The sequence below is a fragment of the Parus major genome, chromosome 4 (assembly GCF_001522545.3).
Source record: "Parus major isolate Abel chromosome 4, Parus_major1.1, whole genome shotgun sequence".
NCBI classification, from domain to species: domain Eukaryota; kingdom Metazoa; phylum Chordata; class Aves; order Passeriformes; family Paridae; genus Parus; species Parus major.
The window spans coordinates 54,364,054-54,381,087 of record NC_031771.1 but is presented as its reverse complement, the minus strand read 5'-3'; the positions used below and the strand labels follow the sequence as shown (position 1 = coordinate 54,381,087).

The 17,034-nt window shown below is 36.2% G+C and overlaps 1 protein-coding gene across 4 annotated transcripts in view; it reads left to right on the top strand.

Annotated features, from left to right (window-relative positions):
* The window catches only part of CPEB2 (cytoplasmic polyadenylation element binding protein 2), a 50,935-nt gene that overhangs the window by 30,621 nt on the left and 3,280 nt on the right, over positions 1–17,034 (top strand). For 3 of the 4 annotated variants that reach the window (XM_015624946.3, XM_015624943.3, XM_015624942.3), the window contains 6 exons: positions 1,708–1,878; positions 3,451–3,540; positions 9,232–9,350; positions 9,634–9,748; positions 11,587–11,768; positions 16,346–17,034. The exon at positions 16,346–17,034 is cut by the window's right edge and continues 3,280 nt beyond it. In XM_015624946.3, coding sequence (XP_015480432.1) covers positions 1,708–1,878; positions 3,451–3,540; positions 9,232–9,350; positions 9,634–9,748; positions 11,587–11,768; positions 16,346–16,573 — 905 coding nt within the window. In that variant the 3' untranslated portion in view covers positions 16,574–17,034. The remainder of the gene's footprint in view (positions 1–1,707; positions 1,879–3,450; positions 3,541–9,231; positions 9,351–9,633; positions 9,749–11,586; positions 11,769–16,345) is intronic. The other variant, XM_015624944.3, reaches the window with a different exon arrangement.

The following is a 17,034-nucleotide window of genomic DNA, read 5'->3' as shown; positions in this document are numbered from 1 at the left end:
CACCTATCACCAGTCGTAATGGAAAGGAAGAGCCTACTGTAGCTTTGTGCATTTGCTGTACTCCTCTCCATCAGATGCCTGCTGAAGAAACAGATACACCACCATAAAAATGATTTAGTTAGCAGTCTTTGTTACTTGGTACAATCCTGAAGTCCTGCTTTTAATTTTGTGCTCCTCATGATACTTTATGATATTTGGTTGTTTTATATTGTCCTGTGCTTTCATTCAGTTTCCTTTTTTTATTGAGATACCACATCAGGATCAATAGGCATTACCATAACCATAGGTTATTGTTCATAATATTTGCTGTTTTCCACCCTTGTCTTTTAACCACCTGATTCTTAGGTGGTCTTCTGGAAATGAAGGGCTTTCCTACTGCTGTCACCCCCAGCTGGTCAGCACTGGATCTGCTGGTGTTCCTACCAGGCTTTACTGGTAATGTTCCCCTGAGTGGGGAGAATTAAAGACTGCAGTATTGCTCACAGCCAAGGTACTGCAGACTCAGCTGTCAGGGACCCACTGGTCCTGTCTATGGGTATTCAATGGGTGAATCTGGAAGAAATTGTATATTTAAGATGAAAAACGGGCTTGCATCCTCTAGGTTGATTTTGGTTTGGCTTTCATTCTTCTTTTGGCAAAGCAGGTGAATTAATAATTATTTTTTAAATTGGTGGCAAACAGGAAAAATAGCATTTCAGAAGAAATTATGATGTGGGCTATCTGTTTTGCTTCACAAATTCTTTCTTTCAGAACTTTTTGCAGTTCAAAGACTGACTTCTGAATTTGAAACTGTCATTAATGTTGCTGACTAAAGCAATAGAAGACTGAATACGCTAAGATAATATCCTGGCCTTCTGAATTTTTTTTTTTGTTTGGAGTTCTATAAAATTTGTAAATATGAAATAGGGAAGAAATACGTGGGACAGAATTGCCATACTTCATTTCCCTCTGCCCTCTAAGTGTCTGTCTGGGTCAGATTGCATTTGCAAGGCCATCCTGTGAACTTCTCAGATTTTACACTTGCTTTTCAGGGTAACAGTAAACTCACTGCAGTTCCATGTTAGGAACCACCACAAGGCTTCACCCCAGATCTGTGGTAAATTGAGTGAGAAGGATAAATCAGCATTTTGACTCATTTTTCAAGTGTTACATTCTGCACATTTAATAAAATTCTCTTTTACTTTCTTAGAAATTGAATATATTCTTATGTTAACAGCATCCGTTACTTTTAGAAATACATGTTTGAAACTTGTGATTGTGATGTTTCTGTTTCCCTGGTCAATTAAACTTTAAGGGGTTTAGACACACTGTAGTCATTCACCTGGAGGAGTTATCATTTAACTTGAAGCTGAACCAAAGGCAGACTAACAAAACTCACTTAAGCAGTCTGTAATATTTTCTTTTCATAAATAAGACCCTTTAATTAAAACAAAATTACCACTTTTCTACTGGATGCAGCACAGCATCTACCATATAATGTAATATAATGAAGTATTACACTTCAGCTTGCAATCTTGAAATTCCATTTTGAAGTTTAATACAATTTTCCATTCTCCTAATTTTTCTTTAAACTAATGTCAACTTTTCTAATATCTCGGTATTTTCATTTTCACTCTCCAGACTGCTGTTCTCCCCTTCCCTAAAACTGCACAATCATGTACTGCCACAAAATTATTTTAATGTACATTATTATCTTTTCTTTTTAAGGCCGTTCTTCCCTCTTCCCAATAGATGATGGCTTGCTGGATGATGGTCATAGTGATCAAGTTGGAGTCTTGAATTCCCCTACCTGCTATTCAGCTCATCAGAACGGAGAACGAATTGAGCGTTTTTCTCGGAAAGTGTTCGTTGGTGGTCTTCCACCGGATATTGACGAAGGTGAGCTGCCTGAAAACCAAGCAGATTAAGTTTGGAGGGAGAGACAAAAGGAAATCATGAAAAACCTGACTTAAGTAGTAAAAATAAGCCACTCAGCAAAATATTGTTGTGCTCTAACTGTATGTTCTTTATGTAAGTCGATGGGTGTGTTGAGCTTAGTGTCATCTCTTCTGGTTTTGTGATGGTGCAGTTGTTTCTGATTCTGCACGTGCATATTACAGTTGCATGTAATACCTGGAGTGCATGTTCCTGCTTATATTGCATGTTCCTTTCACATGCATCTTAGCCCTCCTCTATCTGGGCCTGCTTTATTCTGTAGTCATAGGAAGTTTCCATTTGTAAATGAATTTCATATTCTATTTTACTAGTACCTGAAGATCTCAGCAGTGATATAGAAAGGTTAATGTTATCCTGATGAGAAATAGAGAAACTTAGAACAAGGTCAAGTGGCAGAACACTCTCGATGCATTGAACAGAGACTGCACTACAGAAACTCAGATTGTTAAGCAGTTGAAATTGCTTTGTACACCAGTGGTAATTTGAAGCAATAGTGCTGTTTAATAAGAGGTTTCTCCAGTGCAGATAAATATAAATTGCATGTTAACTTTCTAATGTAAACAGAAGCCCCTTTAGGAGGTTCATGGTAATCCTCGAATAACATGCAAACCAAATAAGCTGACTGCGTTTAATTAACTTTCAGACATGCAAAGACCAGATTTTGGTTCCATTTTCATTGAGATTCTCCCCTACAATCTACTGCGGGATTTATTTCAATGTACTTCCGCCTATATAATACAAATGCTAAACAAAAAGACATGGAAATACATTTTATTTCTCTCCTCCCTGTATATATGATGATGACAGGATATGACTGAAAGAAATTAAGCATACTTGTGTTTGAGTTGCTGCTTTTATTTAGTTAAGAGTATCTTTAACCCATGGCCAAGGCTTTTCCAGTCACTGACATGTAGGTGTGGCTGGGATAGAAAGAACTCGTAAAGCTGTGCAAGGGGCATTGTAGATCTTGCAACAAGGCTATTCAGGCACCTCTAAATAGACAATTTTAAATTTCTATCTCTTCATCATACTGTCTACTATAGGGCAGATATCCTGTATATATTTCCTATATATAGGAAACTGCTACTATGTTAATTGTGGTGTTACTCGGTATATAAATATCTACTTAAAAAGCTCTGAACTGTACATCACTAAACAGTGGTGTTTGATTTGATTTCATTCAGACCAGATTCTGATTTGAATTTAGAGAAGTACCATACAAGTTTTCACGAATGGCTTTAGTTTCCCATGTGCTTCTGAAATGCTTCTGTTTTAAAGCAATAAAAAACAAATGTAAGATTAAAATCACCAGAAATGCATTGTGTAAATATTAACACTTTGGAAGATGCATCTATTTAAGTTTTGTGTTTATGAAACTTGTAAATTTTGTTCTGTTTTTTTTTCCATGAAATGTCAACCTTTGCTAGAAGCAAAGGTTGATAGTATTTGCACGATACTATTTTTTCATTGAGTTATGCAATTTACTTTAATTGCAACTATTGTACATGTTTTTAGATGAAATTACTGCCAGCTTCAGAAGATTTGGGCCCTTGGTAGTAGACTGGCCTCACAAAGCAGAGAGCAAGTCCTATTTTCCACCAAAAGGTAAGAGAGTTAGAAGGTTTTGATCTGTCACTGAGTGCAAATCTTGCTCTGGGAAACTTTTTCTTGTCTTTTTCAAAAGTGTATAATGTAGAGTCCCTGTGAACAGTTAAATCTGTTGTTGCAGTGCAGGTCCAGGTATGGTTCCTTTACATACTGAGTCTAAAACCTGTTGTTTTATTACTGAGCCTGATCAGGTCAACACTGTAGTTGTATGCATCATTGATCATCAGTTCCATATTTGCATTTCTTAATAGTTTCTAAAACTGAAATTTGATATCATATTTTTAAGACAAAGTCTTTGATATTTTCTTAAGAAGTTAAATGCAGGATGCAGAAGGATGCATTTGCTTATCTAGACAAGATAACCAAATACTGTGCATCTTGCATTTTTAGGATGTAAGCTTCCTGTTGAAGCTCTAATCTTTTCTGATAAATGATTAAATACTGATTTTTTTAAAAAAACTATTTCTAGTATTGCTGTTAGACTAGATTTTCTACTATTTCTTACAAAGTGTTGGAAAACCCATTCTGTAGATTAAGTAAATTACATAAGATACCTGTACATGTACAACCATGTATTATTACATTTAAAATAAATGCAGAATTGTGATCCAGACATGAAAGCAATGCAGAGATTATTGGTTTTGTAGAGAATGCAGCAATTCATTCCTTCTATGGAAGTGACAAATGTAGGTATAGTTCTTTTGTAAACTGATTCTTTATTTATCTGTGCGTCTATGCCAGGGAAAAGACAAGATTATTATCCCCGATGGGCCCTCTAAAGAGTGAGAAATGAAATTGAAAGCATTTGAATAGCATTTAGGAATGCTACAAGGAAATTCTAAGACAAACAAAGAGACTTTGGCTTTTTTGATTGTCAGCCCAGCACACAAAGCTACTGTCAAGTTAAATTTGATTATCTTAAAGAGTGCATCTCTCTTCTTAAATTACCAAGAGAAATTCCCAAGGAACTCTTTGAAGAAGATGCATCTCACAGAGTCTGTGATGAATATATAGAAGACAGAAGATGTAATATATTCTTACCTGAAAGGAATGGATTCTGGCATTCGTTTCCAAGGAGATCATCCTATCTCAGCATCTGAACATCTTAAGGATATTTCCAGACTTCCTTATTTGATAAAGCTTTTTGATATAGTTGGGTTGTTTATAATTACCGCAGTAAGAAAAAAAACCAAACTGTGTTGTAGGCAGAGCTTATTAAAGACAGAGAATACAAATAGGAGAACTTAAGTGTGTCGATCTAATTAATTCAGGTAACATTTGCTACCTAAATTCTAAGTTGATTTCCCATGATTAGCTGATCCTTTCTTGGAAAATAAAAGCATTTACTGTTCTTCTATCTTAACACTTCAGCCTAATTTTCACTTTACTGCACTACTCAGTATTTTTTGTGTGTAGCCTAACACATTTAAAATACAGTGTAGATTTCTCTTTGTAAATACTCTAGAAACATACAACTGCCAGGTGTTACTGTGTATATAACTCTTTTTTTCAATGCAATATATATGACACATTTTGTAGAAGAATTTGTAGAAGAATTTAGTTTAAAATTGTCTTTCATTACTATTACTTGTGTGGACAGACAAGAACCAAGTATACATACATTAATAAGATGTCTGAAATGGCTAAGGATCTGCAAAATAAAGCTCTAAGATCAATCAGTTATTACCAGTTGAGAAATATATACTATATTACTTCAGGGAATTAATGTTTTTTATTATTTTCAATCTCTATTTTCTAGATTATCACTGCATTAAATTAATTCAGTGTCTGTATTTTCCTTTGAGAAGAGTGTCTGTATTTTCATTAGAGATTTGCCATAGTATTGCTTTCCAAAGACATCTCAGAATTTGACCATTCTGGACTGATTCATTAAGTCTTCTTGGTGGTGAAGAGATGCAGCCTGTTTTGTTTTTTTTTACTGTTCAGTTTTCCAGGCTGTGCTTTCTTCCAAGGTCTCTGCTTACAGAAGGTCCTGAGGGAAGGCCAAGTTCATAATAAGTGTTTCCTTGCTGAAAGAAATTCAGAAAGTGTCTCGATCCATCAAGTCTGGCTGCCTCCTGAGAAACACCAACTGCTTGTTCTTAACTAATTACATTTTGTGTAGGTTCACCACAAAATTAGATCCAAACATAACAGGATTTTTTACAACTTTACACTGATCTTACAAGGAAGCTCTGTTCTGAAAAAAAACCTCCTTTGAGTTCAAAGTACAAAGTCTGTAACAGTGATCTGCCAACTGTAATGTAGAATTCCTTCCTTTCTGTCTTGCCACTGTTTATCATAACTCATGTTATTACGTAGCTGGCAAATACACTTATTTATGAAACAATACACATGTCCAAAGTAACTTGCTGGGTTGAGGACTCCTCCTTGTGATAATGAAGCTCTCAAAGTGGTGCCTCGAGGATATGGAAATTCAAAAAATGCCTTCCAAAATACGTGCAGTTGTTTGTGTCCTCTGTACTATAAATAGTCTGTCTCAGAGGATAATCTGATTTAAACAGAACAGTGTCCCCAACCTTTTCTCACTGGTTGTTTCTGCTGCCTTGTATCACAACAGTTGTGAAGTAGCTTTTTTTATTCAAGGTTCCCTATTGCTAACTCAGCGCTGACTAGCTGAAAAACTCAGGTTGGAAGTGTTCTGCTTCTAGTTTCAGAAGCAAACCCCAGGTCCATATAAGTTCTGTTGAACTTGCTACCAGCTAATTTGATCACACTGAATAGGATCAAACTTGGGATTCAGGCAAGTAACTGTAGGTATCTTCATGTGTGATTAGTGTCTAAGCTTCCTTTAATCGATGTGAATCTGGCCAGTGAAGTATAGAGGGCAAGTCAGGTCACTGTAATCTAAGCACATTGAGCTTGATTGGTTTACCTAAACTGAGGATATCTAAAAGACCAGATACATGGATTTCATAAATATAGTGCAGCATCACTTCACATGTTTATCACATGTTTTATCACTTCACATGTGTTTTGGAGTTTATTCTCCATCAAAGATGACTAAATGAAAAACTGAAAGATGGGTTGCATATTTTCCATTGTCTGTATTAACCTGCAGCTTGGACTGATTCTTCGTGATTTAAGGTGCAGCATTCTCTAGGCAATAATTGCACTATACTGAGGCCATTTAGTGTCCCCTGTGGGCAGTCTATCCAGACAGTGAAGGAACCAGCTCCAACACAAAACACCACTGCAGTCACTAGCATGTTACTACATGGCAGTGCCACGCTGGCTTGCACTGATTTTTCTTGACTCCTCCTCTAAACCATTAGTGACAGGAATTAGTAGCTGGAGGTTGATAGAATTTCAAGCTGCTCTCTGATTTCTACACAGAATATGCATGACAAGAGGCATCTTTTCTCCCTCGGGTAAACTTTCATATTACTGTGAAATAAAGAATTATTTCCTTGCTAAGAAAATCATGTTAGCATGAATCTAGTCTAGAATGCTTTGCTTTTGATTTGTTCTTTATATAATGAATACGAAACAAGGAAAAGTTTTAATTAGGTAGGACTCTTGAAACAGCTAGGCTTTTCAAACTTACCTGATGGGTTTTCTGTTTTAGTGGTCCACAATCCATCTCTTAAGTGAGCATTGTGAATCATTGAAGGTCTAGAGCTCTAGAGTGAAGCTACAGACAGACCAGTTTGATGGTACAGGCTAACTTTGACTTCAGAGAGGAGTAGTACAGCTGAGCTCATGACACAAGGCTTTCTGAGGCTTTCAATTAAGTGGGATAAACCAAGACATGAGTACCTGTTTTTTACATGAGGCTGAGAAAGCAGTATTAATGTATGGTTTTTCTATTGCTTTCATTTCCATGTCAGGAGTGGTAGTATGATGTGACCCTGAGATTGGTATTTTAGAGCATGGTGCTAATAACAATCCAAGTTGTGGATTCAATCTCTATATGGGCCATTCACTTAAGAGATGGACTCAGTCATCTTTGTGTGTCCCATCCAACTCGGAGTATTCTGGGAAATCTGTAATAATCCTTACCACTCCTTGAGTTCTTGTACTTGAACTTTCTATCTTTTTGCAAGTTGCTCTAGTTAAGCATATTAATAGCTGAGGTGTAGAAGTGGTATATTATAGGGAGGCACTTACCAATCTTGTATATCTGGAGCTATATGGCAGTACCTTTGAACTGCATTAGGAGGCAAACTGATGAAAAATCAGTATCTGTAAAATGTTTTTTTTGTCTGGTTCCTTAGACAATATCGTGCAATTAACCCTCCCTTTGATTAATCAAATTTTTGCACTACCATCATTCTTGAACTGAGCTTTCCATGTGTGTGCCTGGCTTCTGACCAAGTAAGGACAGTTACATGGAGCTTATCTCACCCATGAGAACATCTCATGGCTGAGTTTACCTCGCCTATGAGGGCACATGCCCTCATTCACTGAGTTTTGCATGGGTAATACATGGATTTTTAATTCTATTGTAAATAGTGAAATACATCCCCATTAAAATAGATTTTGAATCTAATTTTTTACTGATAAAGCTTAAGTTAAATAGGTCATCATTAAAAAAAATACAGTTCAGCAATGAAGAATAGACTTCACAAGAAAATGCTTCAGCCCAAGTCCAAAGATTTCCTGTGACATATTTGTTACAAAACTAAATAATATTTACATAAGAATATAGAATAAATAAAATCCTGTCATGTGTCCCTTTTATATAGCTGTGATGGGACTTTGGTATGAGGGGTAAGAAATACAGTACAACTTACTAGAAAGACCAGTATAAACCTTACAGCTTTTTCTTAAAATCCTGTTCTTGTTCCCACATGTCTAAAATCAGTTGTGCATTTGTTTCTTAAATCTTACGTTGCTACTGCACTGATTCTTTAATGGTCTTAAAGATACATCCTACCACCTTTGCCTTGATGACCTACAGTGTCTGTTTGCAATGAGGAGTGTCTGGTGGTTAATTAGCTTCTCTCAGAAATTCAGCAAGATTTCCAAAAGGCTTGGCAATGCATCCATGTTCCCTTTACCTAAGCCCATTCTAGAGCAGCTGCTTCAGCATTTACTTCTCCATCAAAGTCATAAACTATGAATTTGTGTGAAAATTATAAACTTGGTAGTAATCTCAGAAAGAAATGTGAGTTATGGTCCCTTTAAAGTTTGTTTTAGTATATAGCCCTAATTATGCTATTGGTTTATTTGTAAAGTAACAAATTCAGTGTATCTCATACTGTAATTGTGAAAGTAGAGTGTCAGGTTCTTTGCCTGACTGACTGTTTGGTTTTATGTAGCATTAAATAAGCATTTTAATTCTCCTTTTTTAGTGTTTGAAAGGTTTGCTGGGTCACTTATGTAATAAAATACTTTGATCTAATCTCTTGAATAGAGATTAGTCCTTTGTGCCAAGTCGGATTTTCATTGTATGATATCCATTGCAGCCAATGAATGATATTTAGACTAGACTTTCAGTGCATGATAGAGCAGACATGTTTACTTCTATTTGGTTATTAGTCTCTTCTGACAATTATTTTACAGATGGAAGTTCTGTTAACTGTGGCAATATAGTACATAGTTAAAAAAGATGACTAATATGATTTTGACTTTTTTTTTTGTATGGAAAAATGAGTGGTAAAGATGATTCCGTAAAATAAAGATAAGAGAAAATATATCAATTGGTTGGGGTTTTTTTTCCAGGTTATGCATTCCTCCTGTTCCAAGAAGAGAGTTCTGTTCAGGCTCTGATTGATGCCTGCATTGAAGAAGATGGAAAGCTCTATCTCTGTGTTTCCAGCCCCACTATCAAGGACAAGCCAGTAAGTACGCAGTCAATGGCTTGCAGGCTATGGCTGCCATCTGTCCAAAGCAGCATTGGAAATTATGAAGATGGAAAAAATCAAAAGTAAACTGCTGTTGGCAGAGCTCAACATTTGTATTATTTTAAAACTGTAGTATTTTGAATTAATAGGATTAAAACAAAGCACCTAGACATGCTATGGTAATGATGTTATGACTGACAATTTATACAGGCTGGTGAACATATTTCCACATTGTAGTGAAACCTAAAGTAGTATACTATTTTCTTTCCCAATTCAATAGGTTCAGATCCGTCCTTGGAATCTAAGTGATAGTGACTTTGTCATGGATGGTTCACAGCCACTTGATCCTCGGAAAACAATTTTTGTTGGAGGAGTCCCTAGGCCCTTAAGAGCTGGTGAGTAGAATCTGTGGAATTTTTTTAAAGTAAGAAATTACTAGAAATAATCTCTAATAATAACAATGTATAATTTGTTGTAGTTATGGATGGATGGATGGATAGATGGATAGATAGATGGATAGATAGATAGATTGATTGAACAGTCTTGTTAGTTTTAACTGCAGTACAGTATTCATGTATCCTTAAATTTCTCTACTGTCTGGTTTTGGCCATAAATCACAGTTCATCATTGAGATTTACTAGAAAGTTACCTCTCTATACCTGTAGAGTAAGCTATGTCACAAGGGGCTTAAAATAAAGAGTTTGGTTTTAAAATAATGCTGTAGAAACATCTCTGCCCTGCTCCATGACAATGGAGTGGTATTTGTTCCTGCTTGTCATTGTGCATTAGCTACTCTTCTGCTGCTGTCAGGTTACACACACAAACACAGGTAGGTGATGGAGTACTTGAACAAGTAGGCATAGAGTAAAAAGGAAGAAATTCAGAGAGCTTGCACAAGATTGTATGGGATTGCAGGACTCCTTCTAGACTCTTGCCAGAGGAGTGGAGGAAAAAGTAAATATTTCTGTAGCTGTGGAATACTTGAATAGCCTGAACAGTCTGCTTTTTCAGATTGGCTGTAGTAGCCTTTTACAATGTTTTAGGTGGCTTTCTAGTAAGTAGGTTGCAGTGAATGTTGGAAGTAGAAGCCTACCATGCAGTGGTTCAAATCCCCTTTGTTATTAGAATGACTTCCACATTTCATTAGTCTTCCATAGTTATTAATGAATTTTATTCTTAGAGAAAGATAAGCTTTTAGATGGAAGATGTAAGAAAACTGAGAAGCAATAGTGCAAATTTGGGATACAAAGGATCTTAAATTTTTCTTTCTTGGACCTCCAATGCTCAGGCTTTTTTTGGTATTTCATTTTTAAGACTCTTTTTTTGACTGTAATACGAGCTCTGTAAATGAGCGTAAACACAGTATGTTCCAACTGCAGATTATTTTTTTCTTTAAATTCAGTCTAGTACTCCATATTACTGTGCTGAATGTCCGTGATAAATTTAATGGATGCATTCTTATGCTCAGCTCACAAATGCCCTGTATATGTGAAAATGAAACTTTTATGGCATTGTGAAACAAGAATAATGACTTCACGAAAGCAGTAAAACTTAAGGAGACTCTTCAAACAGCTATTGAACATCAAGGACTTCTGACGCCTCTGTATCCTAATACAGAGGATACTAATTCTGAAAAACCAGTGTTTTCCACTCCAGTGAAATGCATCTGAATTCAGTATAATCTGGAAGTCTGAGGATTGGCAATGTACTTTATCTGTACAATTTGAAATTTTTGTTTCTCTGGACTTAAGTTTATCTATGGTAAGTATAGCACTATAGAGATAATGCAGTTCTTTGTGGCTGATGAAAAGATGCTAACTACGTCTTTAAATTCAAGTAGGACATAGAGCATTAGGACAGCCAGAGAACACGTAGGAATCTGTGGCATGAGGATCTATTTTATACAGCTTACATTCCAATGCCTGCCCAAAAACTCTTTTGCAGTAATCCTCTGAAGAAAACTGCCCTGGAATTCCAGTTCCAGGTTATCAAGAACATACAATTCCATTGTTCCTTGGATGTATGTACCCACAGTGTGAAAGATCTGTCTATTGAGTAATTAATACCTTGTTTACTATTACTTCTTTAATTTTTTTAATTTTGTTATTACTGTTCTATTTGCTCTTGAAAAATTAATAATTAAAATTTACTTTCCTTGTATTTTTAGACATAAGTGTACTAAGTTTCTACTGTCAGAATAGTTTGAATAAATGCTGTTTTTGTTTCTTAATAGTGGAATTGGCCATGATCATGGACCGTCTCTATGGGGGAGTTTGTTACGCAGGAATTGACACTGACCCTGAGCTGAAATACCCAAAAGGTGCTGGACGTGTTGCTTTTTCCAATCAGCAGAGTTACATTGCTGCCATCAGTGCTCGGTTTGTTCAACTTCAGCATGGCGATATTGATAAACGAGTAAGTTACACAGAAATTAAAAAAGAAAGTTTTGCTCTATAAAGAAATTTCCAGCGTGTGGTAGCATTGTATGTGATTTGCTTTCAAGCCAGCTTCTACATTTTTTTTCGCATTCATGTAACTCCACTACTTTCAGGAGTATGCCTGAATGCCCCCGAATGAACAACATGTTTCCACAGAGCAGCAGTTTGTTCCTTTGACATATGTTGGACCATATGTTCTTCCAATTCTGGAGTTCCTGGTTTTGTTGTGTACAGGCAAAGGGCTTGAAAATCTCTTTCTCTCCCATGTTCTAATGAAAGCAAATACTGTGATCTCTGTCATTCATAAATTCTAGTATTCATTGGCTTCAGATTAGCTTGATACTTTCAACTGCTTAATTTCAGCCATAGTTGTCAGTGCTCAGAAAGCTGGTCAGGCCCAACACCTAAAATACAAAAGGTCTTGTTATTTTCTGTTTGAAAGTCTTCTTAGTACTTACCAATGCATATTTCTTCTTGCTAGAGATGCTTATTCCTAGGAAAAGTAAAACTAACTTATATTAAGAAGACTAGTGAACTTCATAACTCCTAATTAGAAGTATAAGAGTAGCAAAGAAAACTGGCATCTAAATTATGTCGGTTTTAAGGGTCATTAGTTTTGATGTCAGGAGCTGCAGAGATAGTCTGGCATTAATAGGTGTTCTTAAAAAAAGACAAAAAGGTCTTATGGGAAGAGGGGTCGAGTAAGTAAAGTAGTTCAAGGTCCAGTCTCCTCTACAGATCAAAGACACAGGAAAAAGAAAGTAGTACAGTTAACAGAAGTCTGCTCTAGAGAAGCAGCACGTGCTTTTCTCATTTCAAATAGGCAGAGTAGTTCAGCTTTAGGTATGTGTCTCATACAATGCCTTATGAGCTGAAATCCCCAAATACATCCCCTCCTAGAGGATGAGTGGGTATGGAGGTGGGTAGTCATCTAGGCTTCAAAATAAGATGTGATGGTTACATTTTGGTCATGGGATTGCTATCCTTATGACTTCCAGCCATTGTTGACTTACAACTGTTTTTTGGATATTTACGTAACAGAAAAAAATGGCCTTGACACTGGGATTGGGTGAGGCAAAATAAAACTGGTGATCATCTTTCATTTGAGTATTTGGACAAAATGGGAGTAAGGACCAGAATCAAGAATTTCCTCCAAAGAAATGCTAAATGGGCCATATAGTTTTAGAATTTAGATGTTTCTTTCTGTCTGAAAGGCATTTGTCTTTCAAGTCACCTGACTTGAAAATTGAGACATGGACAGTTGGGTCCAATCCAAATTATATCTCCTTTAACAGTGAGAGACATGGACTTGTACCTTGTAAACCATGGGGAACTTTTATCTTGGTCTTCCTCTTCCCAAGGAAGTGTGTCCTTTGCAGTAGAGAGATGTATGGTAGACTGGCAGTGCCATCTTGTAGGAGAAGGCATGATCCTGACTTTGAAGGCTGCAATTGCACATACGTTGTTTTGCTATTTTGTGGTTTTTTATGATAGTTCACCAGAGATCTTAAGGGCTCTTTGGATGCCATCTGAAATGGCAGTGCTTGCTGTTTGCAGAGAAAAGGATGTAGGTTGTTAACTGGTGATGGAATACTATAGTTCTTAAGGTGGGATGGACTGGACTGCAGGCCTCTTGGAGCTTGGGGGAAAAGAAAAACCAACACAAAATCTACTCCAAATGCTGGATCTGAAAAGCACAGTATTGGACTTACATCCATTGAAACTTAATTTTTAAAATTACAAAAAACAAACAAAACAAAAAAATAAAAATAAAGTGCAAGCAAGTACCAAAACAATCCAAACAACCCCTGCCAAGCATAATTAGTATCTGGAGATAGCTGTCCATGGGTTGGAGAGGTTGAGAGGGAAAGGCAGGATGATCTAGGTTTTCACTTTTAAATACCTGAATTCTTAAAGTTCCTTTTTGGGTACAATTTGTGTTCTTTTTTAGTGTTGCTTTTCTAACACTTGAAAAATTAATTTCTTGACTCAACTGTTCTTTTAAATTTGGAATTTCCACATTTTTATTACTATCCTCATTTTTTCTTATTTTGAAAAATGTGTGCTACTCCTGAGGTGTTTCACTGGCAAAATACAGCAGTGCCCAATCTTAACTGTTTAAATAGTTAAATTCAGTCCCATGATGGGGAGGGTTTATGAATTTCTTTGTTCATCTGAGAGGGGGAATAATCTATATGTTTAGTCTTTAGTCAAACCATAAGGTCAATTGTTTTTTATACATAAATTATAAATTTACCATAAGGTCATACCATAATTTACCATAAATTGACCATAAGGTCAATTATATAATTACATTTATTTATTTCCACCCAGTTGTTTGCATTACTGAAGAGTCATGGAGAAGAGCATCATTTTAGGGAACACTTTAGGGTATCTTAGCTGAAAGTATGAAAAAGGCTATTTTCAGAAATAGTTTTTTACCTCCATGGAATTTTTACACTAATGCTTTTTCAGGCTCTGAAAATATTCTGAAATCAGTATGACTGCTGATTTATACATGAGCAAGCAGTGAGTGTAAATCTGCAAACCACTAGTTTTGTAAATGAGGGAAATAGTCCTCCTTTGGGTACAGCCTTCACCTGAGGTGTTTGTGTATGTTGGCCAGGAGGGTAATACAGTCTGTATCTCACTGAACTCCTCGAGGCTGAGCCTGTTCTGCCCTTTACCTCAGTGCTGCCTTTCCATACCACTGATATCCAGTTTGTGGAGGTCTTTCACATTCTTTAGGTTCTTTCACATTCTTTTCATAACCAGTTTTGTCTGCATAGAAGTATTTTTAAATTGCTAAATTTTGCAGTTCACCTGTTTATCCTTCTCACCATCAGTTCAAAGTATTTATAGCATTTTTTTCCACATACCTTTTCCTGCCTTAATTGGAAATCTTAAGTGCCAGTCACTTGACAAACATTATCTGTGATCTTAACTTCTTCCTTAACTAAGTTCTCTGTATCTTCTCTTCACTTCTTTTGATGTGTAGATATATTTAGTTTCTCTAACAGATGTTTTTCTTCAGCGAAGTGCGCCTCATCCTGTTTTATCATGTGTGAAAGCTCAGCTTCAAGCATTTCTTTGGAGTTTCAACTCCAAACAATTCGTTAAAATACTGTTAACTTTCGTATGCCGGCTGTCTGCATCCACATCATGTAATTTTTCCATTCCCCAAAGTGTTTCTCTAATATTTTTGAAATCATCTTCGTGCATTCGATCTTGGTGCATTAGTGCGCTGAGGCTTGAAATAAATGCTGTTTCATGTTTTCAGTAATTCTGAGCCATGAACACAGTTATTGCAAGAGGTACCTGTTTATTGGAAAGTTGGAGTATAATTGGTGATAAGGAAGGTCATTGTAGTGAAATAAGAAGTAGAACTCTCACTGAATATAGATTACTGGAAGAAGCATACTCTGACATTTCTAAGATGGCCTCTACTTCTGAAGCTAAGAACATGAAGACTACTCAGCTGTAAAACTTCAAGGCAGGGAGCTGGATGTGTACATTTTTTCTTCTGGAGATAACAATGAAAAAAGTATTATTTTAAAGTTCTTAATATTTAAGGCATATTCTGTCTGAGTATAGAGCATACAGTCAATGTCTATATGTAGAAATTTTCTGAGGTATTAGTATCTAAGGAAAAAAAATCTCATGCAGCCCTGAGGAAAATATGGAATACAACAATACATTCCTTAATGACCATGTCAACTAATTTTGTGTTTTATTATGAAGTACTTCTTCCTATCTGTTTGCAGTCTTTAGCAGTACAGTTTTGCAGAGACATAATGCATATTGACAACTGGACTCCTGCCACTTTTCCATTCTGGCAGTCAGATGAGTTTGGGAGAGAGAAGCTGTGTAAGACAGGTGTTTGTAGATGTCTGTAGACTTGCAAAATGATCTTTAAAAAATATTTTCAGAATTGTATTGAATACAAACTCCTGTACAGCTCAAAGCCACAGAAAGTAATAGATTACCAAAACTGGTAGGACCAAATTTTGCCATATTTTAAAAATAGGGAGTGAATTCATGGTGAACAGCTCTGCTGAAAGATCTGCATTACAGCTTGCAAAAAGTATTTTAATTTGCACACAAATGTAGTACATGCAGAGACACTTGTACTTGAAAAAAAAAAAATCTTTATTAAAGTGTAGTCTCATATGTTATTTTTTTTTGCTAAAAACGTTTAGAATTAATTGTTATGTTAATGTCCAGTTGGTAAACCTTTGAGTAGTTTGATTTTCTTCTACAAATATGTCCATAATATCATTTGCAAACACTCTCCCAGGGTAAATTAGGGGAAATTTCTGATGTAGCTGTTTATTACATGCACAGTGTACTTCTAAAGATGTATGGATGGGTCTGTAGGAGATAAATGATAACGAGTTATAACTGATCAGTTACATAAAGGCATTAACATGATTGATTGCAGACTTCAGGGGTATTTTTGGGGTTCTTTTTTAAACCAGAGAAAAACTAATGCCTTCATAGAACTTCAGGTAGAAACAGTTATTAACGGGAATTGTTTCTGTTTCACTCCAACAGGTGGAGGTAAAGCCATACGTGTTGGATGACCAGATGTGTGACGAGTGCCAGGGTGCGCGGTGCGGTGGGAAGTTTGCTCCTTTCTTTTGTGCCAATGTCACTTGCCTGCAGTATTACTGTGAGTTTTGTTGGGCAAACATCCACTCTCGTGCAGGACGTGAATTCCATAAGCCATTGGTAAAGGAGGGGGCTGACCGCCCACGTCAGATCCACTTCCGCTGGAATTAAACATGGTGAACCAGCATCTACATAAGGAGAGAAGGGTGCATGTGGCTTACTGTGTTTGAAGATACTGACATGCAGAAGAAATAAGTGCATTCTTCTGCTTTTCACCCCAGCTATCAATACATGCATCTTTATCAGCAGCCAAAACACTACAAGCCTCTTGTTTTTCACCAAAACCCTACATCTCAGGCTTACTAATTTTTGTGATATTTTCATGTTAAAATAAAATGTTTTTTTGTATTTTCTCCAAGTTATTTTTATATGTAAAGTTAAAACTAGATATGAGAATGTTTTTGCGTAGGGGCACACAGTCTGCTGCTATATTTAGTGGGTGAAGCGTGCACTTATTTCTAAACATGGGTTTTTAACTTCAAGATCTGCCCCAGTAATTTACCAAAGGTAGCAAAATAGTGAAGATGGAATATGTCTGCTACAAAAGCTTATTTTTATTGTTGTTGCTATTT